Source organism: Cervus canadensis, chromosome 5 (assembly GCF_019320065.1).
Source record: "Cervus canadensis isolate Bull #8, Minnesota chromosome 5, ASM1932006v1, whole genome shotgun sequence".
In the NCBI taxonomy this organism is placed as follows: domain Eukaryota; kingdom Metazoa; phylum Chordata; class Mammalia; order Artiodactyla; family Cervidae; genus Cervus; species Cervus canadensis.
Window position 1 is genome coordinate 66,598,806 of NC_057390.1, and position 22,215 is coordinate 66,621,020.

Below are 22,215 nucleotides of genomic sequence, written 5' to 3' on the forward strand. Positions count from 1 at the left end.
TGGCATTATCTTATAAGAGTGGAAAACTGGAAACCGTTTTAACTGAATAATAGAGGCCTCATTAAATAAAGTGGTACCTCTATCTGATGAAGCCCCATGCATACATTAACACAGCATACTTATAAAAAATTATGTAAGAATGGGCTCACTGCAGTGCCGACTCCGGTGCCGCCGCTGCCCGCGAAGCCGCCGCCGCCGCACGACGCCCGCCACCGCCCCTGCCCCGCCGCCGCCTCCGCCTCGGGACCGGCTGTATGGTTAGGCCACAATCTTCAATGAGTAGACATATTCCTCAGTTCTGTGGTGTTCTCGGTCACACATTTATGGAGTTTCTGAAGGGCAGTGGAGATTACTGCCAGGCACAGCACGACCTCTATGCAGACAAGTGAACTGCAGAAATTCATTACTGCTCAACCAAGAAGCCCCTGTAAGACTGGTTAACCTGGACACAGAAGTGTTGAATTGAAATCCACAGAGCATTTTTTTACAAGAGTTCTGATCTGGATGGGGTAAACCTCAGTGCACTTCCTTTCTATTGCCTCAGTATTACTGGATTGAAGAATTGCTGCTTCTTGTTAAGAGGTTCATTCATTCATTACTCCCAACTTCATACTTAAAAGCACTGAGAATTTCAAGTGGAGTATATTGAAGTTGACTGCGTTTCTTTGCATCATTTCTGTATTCAATTTTTTAAATTCTTTCATATCCCTATTGAGTGTTTTTTAACTAAATTAACATGGCTCGAATGAACCGCCCAGCTCCTGTGGAAGTTACGTACAGGAACATGAGATTTCTTATTACACACAACCCAACTAATGCAACGTTAAGCAAATTTATAGAGGAACTTAAGAAGTATGGAGTTACCACAATCGTAAGAGTATGTGAAGCAACTTATGACACTACTCTTGTGGAGAAAGAAGGCATCCATGTTCTCGATTGGCCTTTTGATGATGGCGCACCACCATCTAACCAAATTGTTGATGATTGGTTAAGTCTTGTGAAGATTAAGTTTCGTGAAGACCCTGGTTGTTGTATTGCTGTTCATTGTGTTGCAGGCCTTGGCAGAGCTCCAGTGCTTGTTGCCCTAGCATTAATTGAAGGTGGAATGAAATATGAAGATGCAGTACAGTTCATAAGACAAAAGCGACGAGGAGCTTTTAACAGCAAGCAACTTTTGTATTTGGAGAAGTATCGTCCTAAAATGTGGCTGCGCTTCAAAGACTCCAATGGGCATAGAAACAACTGTTGCGTTCAGTAAAACCAGGGTGCATGATGCCATTGCTTGGAAGTGGAACCTGAGACACGATGGAATTTGTCATACATAGCAGATAGCCCAGTTGACTTGGTGAATAAGTCTGATGAAGCTTCCATAGGAGTGTTGAAAAGCAGTTTTACCAGGCCACAGGCCTGGCAGAATTGCAGTCTCTGTTCAGGTTATGATCAACCTATTTGAATACTAGTAAAGAATTCTTGCTGTTCAGCATTAATATGTGCTTATAATTTGTACCAGTTGACCTTTCCTGAAATCATGCAGTATTGAGTCATGTCATTAAATCTGTTTCCATGCCAGAATCTTACCAATACGTAAGAAATTTAGAAAAACTAGGTGCCAAAATACCCAGCACAATACTTGTATATTTTTAGTATCATATAGAACAAATCCCAGGAACTATGAACACTCTGGACCTTATGTGGTTTATTCCTTGCATCATTTCAAACATAGTAGGGCCTATGAGGTTTGTTTGCTCACAATATGTTTACATTTCCCACATTCATACCAGTATGCATCAGATTTGCTCCCTTTTTAATTAACCAAGTCTTACAGTGATTATTTAATATCTTTCTATAAATCTCATTTTATGTTGTAGAAGGCCTCCATTTTGAAAATCTACATTGTACAGAAGCACATGTCTTTAATGTCTCCAGACAAAAGCCTTACAGTTCATTTTAATGTTTGCACTTTGGGGTGCAACTTACAGGGAGGGGCTGAAAAAAGAATGGGAGGGGGCTATTAAGTATTTTTAGTAAAATGTTGCCTTTGTCTTGTGCAGAACATGTAGAATATACGCTTTAATTTAGTAAATATTTTTTTAAAAGGTAGAAATACTTTGTTACTGTAACTAAAATAATTCTTAATCAAAATTTCTGAAATTCTTGTAATTTTTTTTCATACTTACTGAAGTTGTTTACCGACTTAGTTTTGTTTGAAGTGTGATTCCCAGCCCCTCAGAAAAAAAAAAAGTGGGTTTCTGCTAATGAATTGAGCAGACATTTAATATTTTATATACCTTTTGAGCTGTGTAACTTAATATTTGGATACTTGACAATTTGTTTTATTATGTAATTGATAAAATGGTGATGTGTATTAACGTTAGCTCAACCATATATTTATACTGTCCGGGAACAAGTGGTTATAGTTCTGTGGGAGAAATAATTTGTCAGTGTTCACCAGCTTGTAAGAATCTAGTGCAAGAGCTTAAACATTAAATAAATGATGATATGCGTTTATCGTCAAAAAAAAAAAAAATTATGTAAGAATGGTAAAAATGTGCACATTATAGCAAGTAAAAAAAGAAAAAACTTTACAAACAAAATAGAATTTACCCAGATTTTAAAAATAAATTGTGGAGAGACATAAGAAGACTGTAAGTCATAAGGCACTGGATGTTTCTGAGAAATGCCTGCCAAAACTACAGGTGCCATTTTCTTTTTTGTAATTAATTTTCCAACTACTTTTTTTTTTACAATAAATAAAAAGATATATATCATTATATATGCAGCTTCCCAGATGGCACTAGTGGTAAAGAACCCTTCCTGCCAATGCAGGAGACATAAGAGATGGCGGCTGGATCCCTAGCGGTTTGGAAAAATCCCCTGGAGAAGGAAATGGCAACCCACTCCAGTATTCTTGTCTGGGAGAATCCCATGGACAGAGAAGCCTGTGGACTATGGTCTGTAAGGTCACAAAGAGTTGGACATGACTAAAGCAATTCAGCACACACATACACATCCTATATATATATGTGTGTGTGTGTGTATGTGTGTACACACATATATATGAAAAGAGCTAATATTGAGAATATCAAGTCATCAAGCTATTTGAGAGTTGGTGGCAAAAAGAAAGAAAAAGATAGAACTACAATTTGAAAGGAAAGATAGTTTAAGCTTTAAGGATCAGAAAAATAAAGGAAGAGCTGGTAAATAAAGGAATCAGAAAAAAAAAAAAGAGGTGCTTACAAAAAGGAAATCCTTAATGTATTTTTCCATTTAAACAAAACTCATAGTATAGCCAAGGATATCAGAGAGCAACCTGGGTAACAGAGAAAAAACCTCTACACAATGATGATGATATTTTTGTAGCATCTAGAATAGAAAAACTGTTAACTTATTACACAGTAGGAAGAAACATAGGCTTTGGCATCAAAGAGACCTGAGTTCACTGTACTCCACTCAGCAGCCACTGAGACCTGGGCAAGCTGCTAACTGAGCCAGTCTCCTTTGGTGTACCACAAGGCAAACCACCAGGAAGCACAGCTTTGAAAACTAAGCGATCCGTAAGAAAGTAGCTAGTGAGGTAGCTGAGCCCAGGAGTGTACCACCAGACTCTGATTCAGCAGATCTGAGCCTAAACCCCAGTATGTATGTTTTAAAAAGCTCCCTGGGCAATTCTACTGCATGACAGCAACATGTGAACAGTTCAGTGCATGGAACCTGGCAAGTACTTGATAAATGTGACCTGGTTGTTTTTATGGACAGAATAGGGTTTCTACCATTTTTAATTAAGGCTGTCATGACTTTCTTCACTGAACACAATGGCAAGATCTGTCCGAAGTGAGCATCTCAGATGTTTTACTATGACAAAGAGAGAGAAAATGAAAATGAACAATATAAATGCCATTTATGATCTAAAGCAGTACCATGGCATTCAAAGATTTGAAATAAGCGACTCCAAAGTTCTTTAACATATGGTCATATATAATTTTGCTCAGGCAAGTGTGGATCATTTCTGCTTCATGATGTATTAAGACCAAGTTACTTAGTTGATCTGTGTGATTTCCCACTGATCAGTATCCAAATTTCCTTTAGGTTTTGTTGTATTTTATTCATCACCATAGATAAAAGCTTTGTTCTTTTAAAAATGGCCTCAAAAGAGAGTCTACAAAGATATCTGCAAATCTGGGGAAAGATGAAAATTTAGGTCTCAGGAAATATTCTAATAAATCTCAGAGATCTACTTCCACAATTACATTTTTTTTTAACACAAGGGAAGGCTCTTATTGTATTTTACAAACAGTTTCCAGCAATAAAAAAGTCACATAAACAGGTCAGAGTGCAATGAAACTTAATGCACAGAATATTCCAATAGTTTGTTTGCGTTTCTTCCTGGCCTCCTTGAACACGCTGTTTGGTAGGAACGGTCATTGAAATGCAATCCTGGGGGAGGCTCACCAATTAAGTTATGTGCAGTGTTATGACTCCTGCTGGCCATTGTTCGTCCCCCATTTACACAGCCACTATGGGCAAGAACAGACTGGGTTATCAGTAGGTAGCAAAAAGCCTGAGACATAAAAATGGTCTAAAAATGCCACTGAAGACTGAGCTCTCTATGATCAATATACTGTTATTACTTCCTAGAAAACCACCAGCTTTCTCAGGACAAATAACTACCACAGACCAAAATGAGGGAGCCTAACACAGGACTATCAGATCCTATAAGTGTAATCTGGGTGTTCAGTTAATACTTCTCTCTCCCTGAATATAAACTGAGGAATTTTGGTCAGGTGTGCTGATCCAAAATGCCTAGTGGGAATTTACTTAATCTTTACCTGTTAAGTGTATATCCTCTAGATTAGTGGCAAGACAGTATTCTTCATATTCAGAATTTAGGCATATGAACTAAATACAAGCTAAAATATGGATTGTTTTACTTTGACTTAAAAAAACATTTTATTTCAAATCTGAAACTTAAATATATCCATATGTTGTAGCATCTTAACACGTGAGCTGTTTGCTCAGTGACTTGATCTAGAAATGGAAAAAAATAAAAACATGACTCTTCGGGAGCAGGAATTTAATTTTTCAACAATAATGGCTCCAAACAACCTTCTTAAGTACCATCTGTTAGTTTACAGCACACGTCTTCAGTTCAATCAGATTGGTTTTTCCCTAGCTGACCACTCAGCTCCACCTGGCCCAAACTCAGTGCCCGTTCTTATACTCTCCTGTTCCTCTCCTCAGCCATCCTTAATTTTTTTCTGCCTATCTTAATTACATAAGGTCTCTAAGCTCCAAGGGAAATGAAGCTTCTTAAAGAAGCCTTACCTGAGTATTTCAACATGAGCTCTTTTCACTGAATATATCTGTAACTGTGTCAGTCAGTCAGTTCAGTCACTCAGTCGTGTCCGACTCTTTGTGACCCCATGGACTGCAGCACACTAGGCTTCCCTGTCCATCACTAACTCCTGGAGCTTACTCAAACTCACGTCCATCGAGTGATGCCATCCAAACATCTCATCCTCTGTTGTCCCCTTATCCTCCTGCCTTCAGTCTTTCCCAGCATCAGGGACTTTTCCATTGAGTCAATTCTTCACATTTGGTGGCCAAAGAATTGGAGCTTCAGCTTCAGCATCAGTCCTTCCAATGAATATTCAGGACTGATTTCTTTTAGGATTGACTGGTTTGATCTCCTTGCAGTCCAAGGGACTTTCAAGAGTCTTCTGCAATGTCACAGCTCAAAAGCATCAATTCTTTGGTGCTCAGCTTTCTTTATAGTCCAACTCTCACATCCATACATGATTACAGGAAAACCATAGCTTTGACTAGATGGATCTTTGTTGGCAAAGTAATGTCTCTGCATTTAAAAACGCTGTCTAGGTTGGTCACAGCTTTTCTTCCAAGGAACAAGTGTCTTTTAATTTCATGGCTGCAGTCACCATCTGAAATGATTTTGGAGCCCAAGAAAATAAAGTCTGTTACTGTTTCCATTATTTCCCCATCTATTTGCCATGAAGTGATTGTGTAATTCAGCATAATAATTTATACTATATACACCACACAACCCAGCACATAATTAAGCAGTCATATTATTTTTTTTATATTTCCATAAACACTATTCTTATCTATCCAGGAAGACTATAAACTTCTTGAAGGCAGGGTTTTGTTCAACGGAGTGTTTGACTTCTCACTCCCAACTACTTTAACTTGATTTTAAGTTGCCTCAAATGTGCACACTTGTGCCATCTAATGATGAAGGCAATACTGCATGGTTACAACTTAGTGATGGCTTCCAAACATGTAACAAAACCAATGGTTGGAGGAAATCCTTACTTGATTAAAATCAAAGAAGAATAAAGCTACTATTGTTAAAAATAATATAGCAGCAGTGATGGTATGAGTATAACTAAATTTTGGTGCATTAAGTTAAAATTTTTAAGTTGTGTGATAAATTTATTAACACTGTGTAACTAAAAATCAAAACCAAAAACTTTCTCATGGAAAAGCTCTTTTCTTAGTGAGCAACTTCTTTTGGATCTGGGTTAATCTAGTACCAAAAAGAGTTACATAATCACTTACTGAATTGTCCTGTGATTAGAGGTACATAAAAAATAAACTTCCCATGATAGAGACCGATCAGTGTAACAACACATAGCGCTGGGAAGATGGCAGTACACTGTGCTTATCTATTCAGACAAAAGAAAACATTCAACCCACCTAATACTGATTTAGTCTTTATTACGTGAAAGACAATACATATCCTTAAGACAGTTATAATCTAGTAAAAATATAAAATCAAGTACAAAAATGATGGAGATCAAGGTACTCAGGAAAAACTTTTCACCATTATTATTACAAGAACACATCTGCGTCATGTTATATAATGGGTGCTGTATTTCAAGTTAAGTGTGTGTTTCTAAATGTTCTTAGTCTTGGTGAAGTATATTGTAAACAGAGGCTCAGAAACTACTTTCTTTGTTATGCATTTTCTCTTTTTCAGTATTTCCTGCTAAGACTTCTTAACCTTAACTTCTTGATGTCTTAAACTTCTCACCTGCCTTGTGCTAGCTACTAGGTGTCAGAAATGGTGAATTCAGTTACATGTGTGAGTTAGTATATGTGCTGCCGAAGCGAGCACACATGTGTGAGTTAGCAGTAAAGATGTTACCTCATGATAATTGTTTTTTTAATTTAATTTTTATTTCATATTATAGTTGATTTACAATGTTGTGTTAACTTTAGGTGTGCAGCAAAATAGTTATACATATATCCGTTCTTCTCCCATATAGGTTGTTACAGATTACTCAGTAGGGTCCCCGATCCTATACATTAGGTCCTTGCTGATTACCTATTTTATATACAGTACTATGTAGATGTTACTGCCAAACTCATAATTTATCCCTCCTCCCACATTTGCCCTTTGGTAATCGTAAGTTTGTTTTCAGTCTGGGTTTTATTTCTACTTTGTAAATAAGTCAATTTGTATCAATTAAGTCTATCTGATCTAATTTGTCACTTAAGGCCAATGTTTCCTGATTGATTTTGTTTCTAGATGATTCTGTCCATTGATCTAAGTGTGGTGTTGAAGTCCCCACTATTACTGTGTCAGTTTCTCCTTTTATGGCTGTTAGTATTTGCCTTATAGATTGAGGTGCTCTTATGTTGGGTGCATGTATATTAACAGTTGTTTTATCTTCTCGATCACTTGATCATTATGTAGTATCCTACTTTGTCTCTTGTAGTAGTCTTTTCTTACGGTCTGCTTTTTCTAACATGAGTACTACTCCTCCAGCTTTCTTTTGAATGCCATTTCCATGGAATACCTTTTCCATTCCTTTATTTTCAGTCTGTCTGTGTCCTAGATTGAAGTGGGTCTCTTGTGGACAGCATATATACAGGTCTGATTTTTGTGTCAATTCACCCAGTCTGTGTCTCTTGGTTGAAGCACTTAATCCATTTACATTTAAAGTAATTATCAATATTTATGTTCTTATTGCCATCCTGTTAATTGTCTGGGGTGTGTTTTTTGCTTTTTTTTTTTTTGTTTGTTTTTCTTCCCTTCCTGTTTTGTTTTCCTCTCATGTGATTTGACGGCTATCTTTAGTGTTTTGTTTGTGTTACTTATTGTGTGTGTCTACTGTAGAATTTTGGTTTGCTGTTTCCTTGAGGATTTGATATAGCAGTCTATATGTATGTGTGTGTATGTGTGTATATCCATACACATATCCATGGATATACACACATACACAAATTAAGTTGCTGGACTCTTAATTTCAAATGCATTTCCAACATCTTTCATTTGTAATTTCCTCTTGTCAGAGTTTCTCATTTTGATACTACATTTGTGAGTGGATGATTTCCTAGCTTTACTGTATGTTTGCCTTTACTGGTGAGTTTTCTCATTCGTAATTTTGTTTGTAGTTGTGGCCTTTTCTTTTCCATCTAGAGAAGTTTCTTTAGCATTTGCTGCAAAGCTGTTTTGGTGGTGCTGAATTCTCTCAGATTTTGCCTGTCTGTAAAGCTTTTGATCTTTCCATGGAACCTGAACAAGAGTCTTCCTGGTTATAGTATTCTTGGTTGTAGCTTTTGCCCTTTCATCACTTTAATGTATCATGCCACTCCTTTCTGGCCTTCAGAGTTTCTGGTGAACAATCAGCTGATAACCTTATGGGAGATCCCTTTATGCTACTTGTTGCTTTTGCCTTGTTGCTTTTTAATATTTCCTCTTTGTCTTTAATTTTGGTCAATTTGATTATTATTTGTCTTGTGTGTTCATCTTAGGTTTCTCCTGTATGGGACTCTCTGTACTTCTGGACTTAGGTGACTGTTTCCTTTCCCAAGCTGGGGAAGTTTTCAGTTATTATCTCTTCAAATATTTTCTCAGGCCCTTTCTCTCTTCTTCTGGGACCCCTGGGATGCAAGGTGTGTTTAATGTTGTCCCAGAGGTAACTGATACTGTCCTCATTTCTTTTCATTCTTTTATTCTTTATTCTGTACTGCAGCAGAGGTTTCCACCAATCTGTTTTCCAGCTAACTTATTCTTCTGCCTCGTTTATTCTGATATTGATTCCATCCAGTGTATTTTTTCAGTTAATGTATTGTTCATCTGTTTGTTCTTTAAAGCTTCTAGCTCTTTATTAAACATTTTCATATCCTTTCGGTCTGTGCCTCCATTCTTTTTCTGAGATCTTAGATCATCTTTACTATCAAAACTATGAATTCTTTGTCAAATACATTACCTATCTCTAGTTTGCTTACTTATTCTTCTTCTTATTCCTTTCTCTGGAACATATTTTTCTGCCATCTCATTTTGTCTAACTTTCTATGTTCATGGTCTCTGTTTCTTAGGCTGTAGGATTATAATTCTTCTTGGTTCTGGTTTCTGTCCTCCAGTAAGTAAGGCTGGTCCAAGGAGGCTTGTGCATGCTTCCTGGTGGGTAGAGCTGGGTTCCATCCCCCTGGAGGGCAGGGCTGTGTCAAAGGGTGTGTTTATAGACGGCTGTTGGCTCAGGACAACTTTAGGCGCCTGCCCCCTGATTGGTGGGGCTGTGTTCTCACCCTGTTGGTTGTTTGGCCTGAAGCGTTCCGTCACTGGAACCTGCAGGCTGTTGGGTGAGGCAAGATCTTGGTGCCAAAATGGCAACCTCCAGGAAAGCTCACACTGATGAGAATCCCCTGGGTGTCAACCATCAGTGTCCTTGTCCCCAGAGTGAGCCACAGCCTACCTCTGTCTCCCTCAGGAGGCCCTCCAAGACCCACAGGGAGGTCTGGCCCACATTCTTATGGAGTCATCGCTTTGCCCTTGGTCCCTGTGCACATGAAACCGTGTCTGTGCCCTCCAAGAGTGGCATCTGTTTCCCCCAGTCCCATGGAGCTCCTCTACTCAAGATCCATTGGCCTCAGAGCCAAACTGCTCTGCGGGCTCCTCCTCCTGATACCAGACCCGCAGGCTGGGGAGTCTGACACAGGGCTCTCAGTTCTCACTCCTGTGAGGGAACCTCTGTGATAAAATTATTATCCAGTTTGTGGGTGGCCCATCAGAGGGATGGGATTTCATCATATCATGAAAGTGCTCCTCCTACCATCTTCTTGTGGCTTCTGTTTTGTCTTTGTGGGTAGAGTATCTTTTTTGGTAGGTTTGAGTCTTTTTTGTTGATGGTTATTCAGCAGTTGTGATTTTGGTGTTTTAGTGAGAAGAGGTAGGTTTGAGTCCTTCTACTCTGCCATCTTGTCTTCAAAGATTTCTTCAGTAATTGGTTTTAATATGTGGTCTCTGGGCTTCCACTGGAATATTTATTTATGATGGTCATTTGTTTAACACAAGCTGCTTTTTCACTTAATTGACTACTAAAAGCAGATCTCAAAAAGATAAGAAAGTTGTGTTGGGCCCTTTTTGAGTATTAGACTGCTTTTCTAAAAGGACACTCTGACTAGATGGTGGTCTTAGAACCACTTTACCTCTGATTCTTGATGAAACCTATTCTCTCTCTGTTCACTTGACACCTCCTCACCCCCACCAGACTGTGCCTGCTCACCTTGTCATCTCAGGTAGCATCATAACCACTTCAACTTGTGACTACCATCCCTCCATTATCTGGCCATTGAGCCTCTTTTTTCTTTTAAATACTTTCCTTGAAGAAACCAGCCAGCTCATTATTATTACAAAGGTGCTTTAACTGAAATCACACTATAAATATAAGAGGCACCATATTACAGTAGAAGGACCACAGCCTACTCAGTCAGATGAACTATATTCCAATAACTCTGAACTGATTCTTTGCCTCAAGTTCTGCTCTAGTTTTGCTCTACAAGTTAAATATTGGTTGTTGTGAGGGTTAACTGACTTTACGCATACAAAGCACTTAGCATAATGCCTGGTACTTAGTAAATGTTCAATAAATGTTAGCTGCTGTTCTAATTTGATTACTATTATAGCCATCACATTTCCTGTTTCTATTATTATCATAGTATATAGGACCCATTCTACTTTTCTAACTGAAGTAAAGAGACTCATCAACTTTTTTTAGCTGAAGCAAATGGAGTCATCTGTATTACCTTTTTATTTTTTGACTGCTACATTGAAGGGGGAAGATCAGTTGCCAGTTTGGGCAGGAAAAATTATATACTGTGGTTGTTAACTAGTACTCTGAGTGATGACTAAGTAATACATGTTCCCCAAAGTTATAAATCAGTTTGCTAATAAAATATGTTCCAGATTTTAGAACAGATAGTTCTACAGATATATCCTTATCCACTGTAAAATAATTTCTCCATTATCCTGCCTACAATTAAAATGATCTTTATTAGCAAAAGATGTGTTCCAACAGCATGTTCCATGATGTCAGAAATACTTTAAAAGTAATCATTAAATACTATAAAATATCAGACAATTAGAAAATAAAAAACATATTATGGAATGAGAAGGGTGAGCCTAAACTGAATGCCACAGTAAGTGGTACCATGTTTTGAGGAAGAAAAACAAATAGCAGGATCACTGCTTTAGTGTCTTGGGCTCCCTGTCCTATTCCATAGGCATAAAGAACTGTGATCTCCATGAGTTTCTATGGGTAGATGGTCATAAACAATATGACCATCAAGCCCATGTTTCCATTTCATTTTAGTTATAACCACAGAATTCCAAAAGCAAGTCAAACTAACAGGGATAACATCTTTAGTTTACTATACCAATGTGATTTTGGACTTTTTATACATTTCTTTTAACTCATGAGTACTTAGTTGTAAAGATACTTCTTTTGGCAGGGTTCACTAAATGAGGTTATACATTACATCTTAAAGTACGTTAAACCCTAAAGGAACAACAGTGATGCCAATTAGGGTATTTCTGGATAGTTCCTTTTTTCATATATATCCATATGTCTATTATTTATTTGTATGTACATGTGTGTATGAAGATATAACTACTTAAGTATGCAGCTAGAACAAAATGTACAATTGTTTTTTTCCCCATAAAAATATCAAAATGTAAGCATTTAAATGAGTGTGACATGGTCAATGGAATCAACCTTATCTCTAGATGCCCTTTGATAAACATGGTTCTAGAGGACATGAGGGGCAGAGGGTACTATGAGCCACAGAGTAGGAAGCAGAAGAATGAGGTTCTATCCATGACCTATGGAAATTTACTAACCACCTTGGATGCCAATTCTGTTTAACAATCAACTGGAGGTAGCAGTACTTCCTTTCCACCAACCAGAATCATTTGTTGCACTGAGTGGAATAATGAACATAAAAATATTTTTTAAGCTATAAATAACTATAGGTGATACTCTCAAGACAGTTTTACGACTTTTAAGAAACATTTTAAAATGGAATGATAGACTAACTGTATGTATTATTTTATTATTTTCTATTCCAAAAAAGGAGAAAAAATGTTTTCTTTTGATTCTTTTAAAACATTTTAGTGCATGGAGTCAAGTCAGTATAAAAATACACTATTATTCTTATTTCTTGAAATAAAGTATAAAGAAGTGCTTTGTAAATTCAAAAGAGCTATATGTGAAGTTCACCAATTTTTGCCACTTACATAAAAAAAGTACATTTTGAGACAGCTGCTTACCTTCTCTTAGACGGTCAACTACAAAAGTAAAGCCTGTAGTTCTTGGATGTAAGACATATTTGTATTTCTGAAGTCCATTCTTTTCAGCAAATTCATTACTTCGAGTAATGCTATTTTCTAAACAAAACAATAGTAGAAGCCATAAGTAAAGAAAGGAAATAGTACAGAATTTTTTATAAAAATGGCAATTAATTTTTCTGTAATTATTCAATATAACATGCTGAATCAAATGATAGAAATACTTTATTAAATCCCTAACAACAATCCTAGAGTTACCTACTTACTGAGATTTTGAAAATTTTTATAATAAGGTACTAAAGATGTTTTATAACATATTCAAATCCTTAAAATTCTTTAAGAGATTTTATAAAACTGTCAATACACAATGAAAACTGAAATATAAATAAAATAATAAATAAAATTTTCATAAAAGTCATTTCATAATAAAAATTGAAATACTAGAATATAAAGATGAAATAAAACTAAAATAGTAATAAAACATAAGGATCTGTACATCCAGAAGAAATAACCAACAATTTGCCAAATAGATCAACACTGTTTTAACCCAATAATTTAGGGCTTCAGTGCAAAGTGAAGTATCTCCTTGCTCAGGCACACAGCACACTTATACTACTAACTAAAACCACTCCATGACAGAATGGGCACGTGATTAGCACATCATGCACAAACATCTGAACATGGTTTGGCTGAATATAGTCACCAAGTCAAGTATATGTTCCAACTGTTGGCAAAAGCTTTTTCCATTCCATGAGGTAACTTTATAAGTTCCAAGAAGAACCAAGCCCATTATTCAACAATTATATTTGGAAAAAGTAGTGTTCAGAAATTTGGCCTCAGCTGCTGGTGGAGATCATGAAATACTTTCTGATGACAGCAGATGTTAGAACCTACAATTCTCAGCTGCATCCTGAAATTCAGACCATTTCAAGTCACCAGGGGGTGAAAAAAAACTATATAAATAAATACTACTTTCTGAGGAGTAAATTTAAGACCATGGAGTTCTCAAAATCTCAAAAAAGCATAGATGGATTCCACAACACTAAAACACTCAAAGAACACTCCTATAAACTGAGTCAAAAAATTAAACAGATCTCCAGCAGGTCAAAAGTAAAAGCCCACAAACAAGAAAAGGAATAAGCTCCTCTCTCATTCTGGGGGTATTCTGGGCATGGGATGGGACTACAGAACAGTATTTTATAGACAGCTGGAAGGACCTTACATGGGATGGGGAATCCCAGAGTCACCACAAAGATGAGTAGGTAACTATTCTTCAGTTCTCCCTTCCAGCTGGTCATAGACTCGGGGGATCTGAAGACCAAAACTGAACTCTGATGTAGAATGTGAATAGAGGTGGAAGTAGTTCTAAAAGGCATGGGCACGATGTGGAAAGACAGAAATAATCAGACACAGATCAGAGATGCAGATTTTCTCCTGCTTCCCCACTTCATCTGCCCACCCCCAGACTCCGTGACTATTAGGACTAATGGACTAGCATCTCACATTCTCGCCACAGCCTCCTGTCTCGTTAGCTGGCTCCTCTAACACCAGCATGCCCTGCCACTCCAGTGATACTGCTGCTCAGATGTCCTCAAACCAGCCAGTCTTGTTCCACCTCAGGTTCTTCCTTCTAGCCAGAATGCCTTCTACTTGGACATCTGCATGATCTTCTTCTTTGTTCATTTAGTCTCTACTTAAATGAAAAGTTAAGGGGTCTTTTCTGGAGAAGGAAATGGCAACCCACTCCAGTAATCTTGCCTGGAGAATTTCGTGGACAAAGGTTATAGCAGGCTATAGTCCATGGGGTTGCAAAGGGTCAGGCATGACTGAGCAACTATCACTCAAGAGGCCTTCTCAAACCACCTTACTTAAACAGCACCCTATGCCCCCATCTTTTATTACTCTCTCCTTATCTTGCTTTTCCTGTAAGGCATGCATGAATACCTGGCATATTTTTATTATTTTTTTATCTGTCTTTCCTCTTAGAATGTAAGCTTCATGAAAGTAGAGATTTTTTGGTATATGAGGCTCTGGGCACTCATATATTTATTAAATGAAGAAGTTTACTAATACAAGGGTGTTGAACTGCATGTAACATTATAGTTGTTAAATACTAAGAAAAGCTTTCCTTTCCAAACCAGGAAAACAAAACACAAAATCATAGTATACCAATTGTGATGGTTAATTTTGTGTGGCAAATTGGCTAGGTCAAAGTACCCAGATATTGGTCAAACATTATTTCAGCTGTATCTGTTTGTATGTGTTTCTGATGAGATTAATATTTAAACCAGTAGACTTTGCATTATGTGAGTGGGCTTCATCCACTCACTCAAGGGCTTGAAGGCCTTAAGAGAAAAGGATTAATCTCCTTAAACAAGGGCTTCCCTGGTAGCTCAGGTGGGTAAAGAATCTGCCTGCAATGCAGAAGACCCTGGTTCAATTCCTGGATTGGGAAGATCCACTGGAGGAGGGATAAGGCTAACAACTCCAGCATTCTTGGGCTTCCCTGATGGCTCAGCTGGTAAAGAATCTGTCTGCAATATGAGAAACCTGGGTTCGATCCCTGGGTTGGGACGATCCCCTCGAGAAGAGAACAGCTACCCACTTATTCTGGCCTGGAGAATTCCATGGACTATATAGTCTATGGGGTCACAAAGAGTCAGACATGACTCAGCGACTTTCACTCCTCAAACCGAAAAAAAGAGTTCTGCCAGCAGACTGCCTTTGGACTCAAACTGCACCTCTCCCCTAGTCTCCACCTGTGGACATACCCTATATACTTTTAATTTACCACCCTCCACAATCGTGTGAGCCAATTCCTAATCTGACCCACCCATTCTCTCTTTCCCTCTCTTTCTACACACATACACACACACACAGAGGTGGTTCTATTTTTCTGAACAACCATGACTAACAATGTGTGATATTACATATAACATTAAGTACAAAAAGTATAAATTTCCCAAAATTAACTTGTGTAGTACTGTGTATATTACTTGCATAAGCAAAAAAAAAAAAAAAAAGTTTATAAACAATGATAACGTATGAAAATAGAGTATATTTAAAGTTACATTTAAATGCACTAATTTTAAAATGTGCAAACAATTTGGATTCAGAACCTAAAGAGGATCATAAAACATTCTCTTTGGGCTTAAAAACCCAAGTTTAAAGTTAATCATGGAAGGTGTAAAATCATAAAGGTGTAAAAAAACACCTTTAACAAATACTTTTTCACACCAAAGGTAATTTGCTAGCCTACTTGGGGAAAAAAAAAAAAGAAAATCATATCCCAACTCAAAACTATTTGTAAAATATTGTTAAAAAAATTTTTTTAAGCTTTAAGATCAGTCTGTTTCTTCTATCTGGCAAATAGTTTTGACTTTAAAAACATGCAACTATATCATGGAATAATGAGTATTCTGAACCCTGAAAATACTCAAATATATGTTAAGTTCAACACTTAAAAATGATACTTGAGAAAAAATACAGTGAAAAAACTTTAAAATATCTACTTTATAACTTCTGAACATCTAATATATGAACATTTTTATACTGATATACCAAAGTAACAGCAACCCATGAGCTTTTATCCAATTATTTTTTAATAACTAAATAAATTCCAAAGCTACTCTTTGGTGTACATTTTGGCATTCACAAATATAAATCTATTATTTCTGTAAATGACTTTCAGTCAGCTGATTTCAGTACCCAAATTTAACTATTACACATTCTAAATTATTAAAAAATGTAAATATGGCAGTCTATCCATTAAAATTTCCCAATGGATAATTCAGCTCTGGGAATCAATAAACTTACAACTTACAATATAATTTCAAAGTTAAACAATATGCAGCCAATATTATGTTCAGTATTACCCTCTGTGATCTAACTACTACTAGAATTTTAACTATAAAAATCAAACATACTAATATACAATTAGTTATATAATATAAATATATATAATATATATTAGTTATATAAACATACTATGTATATAATATATAACACTAATATATAAAAACACTATTTCTTGGAGTTGCTAATTATAAATTCTATGGGTTGAACACCAGGAGTTCTGTGTTCTGATGTGCCACTGATTAACTGAATGACTCCAGGGACGGGCCATTAATCTCACTGGTGCTCAGTTGCCTGAGGACCAAGAAGTTTAGACTAGATAGCTGATTTCAGAGTGCCTTCATGTTGTGAAGTTCTGTGATCCAAGCCCAGGCCACCTTACCTGTGAGATCAGTCCCCTCAGGGAACAGAAGGAGTTGAAGTGGTTCACGTATATCACAAAAATAATCAATCATGTCTTCAAAATGGCTCTTGTCATCCTTCCATTTCCTATGAATGAAGATATAGGCAGCAGCCTGCATAGCCCAACCTAGAATCAATTTAACAAGTATTTACATATAATTTTAAAAAATAACCACATTTCAAAAATCTATTTTAGAGTTTTGGGGTTTTACTGTAAATTACTTTCATAATGAGCATCTCATGACATACCTTAAATTCAGCACTGACTTTGGATTAAAAACAGATACACCAGAGGATATTCTTAAAGGAGTTAGCTAAATTCTAAGATTTTCAAAATTCTCCAAAACCTCTTTTCAAGCCAAACCTAGCTATTAAAATACAAAGAACTGCCTTAATATTTACTAGTAACTCATCCAAAATTAAATCCCAAATTAAACAAACATTTTAACCAAGTTACTATGTGTTATCAGGCTTACAAAAGCAGTAAGCAAAGGATCTGTTCTCAAGTCATGTGTACAAAGTCTTTAATATTTCCCTTTCTGTACTACTCAATCTCTAAATCCCATTGCTATTTTCAGTGTGACTTCTTTTTTTTTTTTAATGCAATGGCCACTAAACACATTGCTCACATTTCCTTTCTCTAAGGCAAATTCAACCTTGCTACTGAAGAGGCAGTCCTAGACAAGCCAGGTTTCTCCTAGCTGGAATCCCTCCCTGGTCAGAAATGACTAGATTACTCTGGTAAATGCCAAAGCCTTTGACTGTGTGGATCACAACAAACTGTGGGAAATTATGAAATAAATGGGAATACCAGACCACCTGACCTGCCTCTGGAGAAATCTGTATGCAGGTCAGGAAGCAACAGTTAGTAGACATGAACAACAGACTGGTTCCAGATTGGGAAAGGAGTACGTCAAGGCTGTATGTTGTCACCCTGCTTATTTAACTTATATGCAAAGTACATCATGAGAAATGCCAGGCTGGATGAAGCACAAGCTGGAATCAAGATTGCTGGGAGAAATATCAATAACCTCAGATATGCAGATGACACTACCCTTATGGCAGAAAGTGAGGAACTAAAGAGCCTCTTGATGAAAGTGAAAGAGGAGAGTGAAAAAGCTGTCTTAAAACTCAGCATTCAGAAAACTAAGATCATGGCATCTGGTCCCATCACCTCATGGCAAATAGATGGGGAAACAGTGGAAACAGTGACAGACTTTATTTTTTTGGGCTCCAAAATCACTGCAGATGGTGACTGCAGCCATGAAATTAACAGACACTTACTCCTTGGAAGAAAAGTTATGACCAAACTAGACAGCATATTAGAAAGCAGAGATATTACTTTGCCAACAAAGGTCCGTCTAGTCAAGGCTATGGTTTTTCCAGTAGTCATGTATGGATGTGAGAGTTGGACTATAAAGAAAGGTGAGCACCAAAGAATTGATGCTTTTGAACTGTGTGTGGTGTTGGAGAAGACTCTTGAGAGTCCCTTGGACTGCAAGAAGATTCAACCAGCCCATTCTAAAGGAAATCAGACCTGAATATTCATTGGAAGGGCTGATGTTGAAGCTGAAACTCCAATACTTTGGCCACCTGATGGGAAGAACTGACTCATGTGAAAAGACCCTGATGCTAGGAAAGAATGAAGGCAGATGGAGAAGGGGATGACAGAGGATGAGATGGTTGGATGGCATCACCGACTCAATGAACATGAGTTTGGGTAAACTCCAGGAGTTGGTGATGGACAGGGAAGCCTGGCGTGCTGCAGTCCATGGGGTCGCAAAGAGTCAGACACGACTGAGCGACTGAACTGTACTGAACTGTGGTAAATATACCTGACTTAAGGCAGATAATCAATAGTCTTATCTGACACTCCATGAGCATGAAAACCCTGGGCCATGCACAGTAACTATCTGGCCAGTCAAATGTCTTCTCTCAGAAATTTTACCTGGGACCATGAAGAAAACAAGTTGCTATATAAGACAAACAGAGGACAAAAAAGCAGATGATAGAGACAGTAGTACCTTAGGCAAAATAAAGGGGGCGCACTGTAGTGAAGACCTAAACAACTTCTGCTATTGAGGCCCCTAAAGCTGATTGTGATCCAGAACAAAAGGCAGTTTTCAACAAGGGCTGGTCAGTCTTTGGTTTCTCTTCTTGAATATCCACAAGACTCCATCTCCCTTACTGTGTATCTTTACAATATGCTTTTCTTATTTCAGCTAGAGGGGATGAGTGGTAGTTTCTTGCAATCAAACACAACTAAGACAATAGTTATTGTCCTTAGGTAGATACTGTAGGACCCTGAAAACATATAGAACTATCATTACATCATTTAATCAATGATTTTAAAGACTGTAGGGTTTTATTTGATTTTTTGGACTTTACTTGATTATTTAGTAAAGTTGTAGGACTTTATTTGGACTTTTTTTTTTGGTTATTTCATGGCTGAAGTCACTGTCCGCAGTGATTTTGGAGCCCAAGAAAATAAACACTGTCATTGTTTCCCCATCTATTTGCCATGAAGTCATGGGGCCAGATGTCATTATCGGGCCAGATGTCATTATCTTAGTTTTTTGAATGTTAAGTTTTAAGCCAGCTTTTTCAGTCTCCTCTTTCAATCTCATCAAGAGGCTCTTAAGTTCCTCTTTACTTTCTGCCATTAGAGTGGTACCATCTGCATATCTGAAGTTGAAGATATTTCTCCCAGCAATCTTGATTTCAGCTTGTGAGCCATTCAGCCCCACATTTCACATGATGTACTCTGCATAGGAGTTAAATATGCAGGGTGACAGCATACATACACCTTGTCATATGCCTTTCCCAATTTTGAACCAGTCTACTGTTCCACATCTGGTTCCACTGTTGCTTCTTGACCTGCATAGAGGTTTCTCAGCAGGCAGGTATGGTGGTGTCTTCAAGAATTTTCTACAGTTTGTTGTGATCCACACAGTCAAAGGTGTTAGTGTAGTCAATGAAGCAGAAGTAGATGTTTATCTGGAATTCTCCTGCTTTTCTTATGATCCAATTAATGTTGGCCATTTGATCTCTGGTTCCTCTATCTTTTCTAAATCCAACTTGTATATTTGGAAGTTCTTGGTTCACATACTGCTGAAGCCTAGCTTGAAGGATTTTGACCATGTTATTTGGTTTGAGTAAGTACAAACTGGGGCTTCCCTGATAGCTCAGCTGGTAAAGAACTGTCCACAATGCAGGAGACCCCAGTTCGATTCCTGGGTCAGGAAGTTCCCTCAGAGAAGGGATAGGCTACCAACTCCAGTATTCGTAGGCTTCCTCTGGTGTCTCAGATGGTAAAGAATCCACCTGCAATGTGGGATCCCTGGGTTGGGAAGATCCCCTGGAGGAGGGCATGGCAACCAACTCTAGTTTTCTTGCCTGGAGAATCCCCATCGACAGAGGACCCTGGTTGGGGGTCTCAAAGAGTTGGACATGACTGAGTGACTAAGCAAAAACAAGTTCAAACTAGAATACTATATTCTACAAATATAAATAAGTTTAGCATAGGTCTTGCTGAGACGTGTTCAACTGCTGCTTACCCACTATATTTACTGTCAGTGATAGCCACCTGATAGACACCTACATGTTTCTCCTCTTTCACCTGAAGACACCTACACCCACAGTGCAGTCTGTAGGCTTTGTGTGACTCTGGAGTGAGACTGTGTGGGTTAAAATCAGGGAGCCACCACAAACCAGCTGGTCAGCCTTAAACCATTGTCCCTCATTGATCCCAAATGTAATAATAAGCATAACGCCACAATAGTATTTTACCTAATAGGAATTGTAAGAAATAAACAAGATTATTTAGCACAAAGTATTCAATAAGTAATCACTATTATCATGTTTAAGTTACAATAATACCAAGGATACTGCATCAAGGAACATAAAAATGTAACAAAAAATTTTCCCATTCACAATTGCTCACCCCTCTTCTAGTAACTTGGAAATTATAAACTCTATTTTAAAGGTCATACTTTATTTTTCTATTTCTAACATTTAAATTTAAATAACTTCACTCTTCTATTCCTAACAAAATTTAAATAACTGTCAACATTGAGTTAACAATCTTCCCCTAAACAAAAAAGTATGCTTTCCTCTTGTCCCTCTTCCAAAATTTGAACAAAACACCCAATAGTTCCCCCTAACTGCCATTATTATTACTACTACTATTCCTTTTGTGTCACAGGAATATTTCTAAATATTTAGATTTGACTCAGTAAGTCTGTTGGATTCTTTTATAATTTGTTTCTTATATCTCACATCCTTCTGTTAGTCCTCCTTAAGGAATTTCTGCCAAAAAATGTTTGAGTCTTCATATTTCTGAAATGTAATTTTCATTGTTGTTCTCAATTTTGGAGGCTAGTTTTGCTTAGAACAGAACTTGAGACTTCCAAGTAATCTTCCCCTCAAAATTTCAAAGCTATTTTGCCCACAGTCTTCTGTAACTTGATACAGCTAATAAGAAGTCTGATATCAATCTGATTTCTGTACATAACCTAATTTTCCCCCCTCTGGAAGCTTTACTGATTTTCTCTGTATCCCTGGTTTTGTGAAACTTTACCAGTATGAATATAGGTATGCAACTTTTTCACTAATTCTGCTTAGCAGTTAGTATACTCTTCTAATACGAGTTTCTTTAAAACTGGGAATAATCCTTCCATTATTTAAGAAAATACTATTTTTTTCTCTTCTTCATTCCTTCAGACTTTCTATTTGGAACGTCTCTTAGATAAATGTTAAAACTTCTGGATTTTTCCTCTCATAATTTTCATCTCCTATCATTTGTTTAAGAAAAATCTTTTAGCTTGGTCACCTGACTCATTAATTTGCTCTTCAGTGGTGTCTGGTCTACTAATTGATCATTTCAGCAAGCAACTCTAATTTTCAAAATTTACAACTGGTTCTTTATCACAGAAGCCAATTTTTTAAGGACAAAGAGCAAAAACTATAATAAGCTATGACACATACAGACAGTAGTTTTAATAAAAATGTTGACTGAATGGTTACTATGTGCCTAGTACTCTTTGAGGCATTTTTCATTAATTAATTTATTTAATTATCAAGACAACTATATAAATTAGGTAAAATTATGCCGATTTTATGGATGAGGAAACTGAGGTACACTGAGACTCAAAGAATTAGTATGTGGTAAAACCAGGTTTCAAATGCAGGCAGTCTGGCTCCAAAGCTGATGTTTTTAGCCACTGTACTAAACAGCCTCTTTGCAATATGTACTTGAATCTCTCTAAGGGTATTAGTTAAACACAGTTGATGTTCTCCTCAGAGAAATACCTGTTCTTCAGAGAGTCTATTCTTAGACTTTCTTTAAAGCTGTGTATTTTCCTCAAATG

The 22,215-nt window shown here is 37.2% G+C and overlaps 2 protein-coding genes across 4 annotated transcripts in view; one reads left to right on the top strand and one right to left on the bottom strand.

Annotated features, from left to right (window-relative positions):
- LCLAT1 (lysocardiolipin acyltransferase 1) overlaps nucleotides 1-22,215 on the bottom strand; it is a 203,317-nt gene that overhangs the window by 79,900 nt on the left and 101,202 nt on the right. For all 3 annotated transcript variants that reach the window (XM_043469021.1, XM_043469019.1, XM_043469020.1), the window contains 2 exons: nucleotides 16,827-16,973; nucleotides 12,572-12,688 (listed from right to left, as the gene is read on the bottom strand). In XM_043469021.1, the coding sequence (XP_043324956.1) occupies nucleotides 12,572-12,688; nucleotides 16,827-16,973 (264 nt within the window). The remainder of the gene's footprint in view (nucleotides 1-12,571; nucleotides 12,689-16,826; nucleotides 16,974-22,215) is intronic.
- Nucleotides 176-1,998, top strand: LOC122441900 (protein tyrosine phosphatase type IVA 1-like). Its single transcript, XM_043469022.1, has one exon. It carries the CDS (start codon nucleotides 737-739, stop codon nucleotides 1,256-1,258), a length of 522 nt encoding a protein of 173 aa, XP_043324957.1. The 5' UTR covers nucleotides 176-736; the 3' UTR covers nucleotides 1,259-1,998.

What these genes read in the sequence shown, in the direction of transcription:
- LOC122441900 (XM_043469022.1), top strand. Translation starts at nt 737, where the DNA reads ATGGCTCGAATGAACCGCCCAGCTCCTGTGGAAGTTACGTACAGGAAC.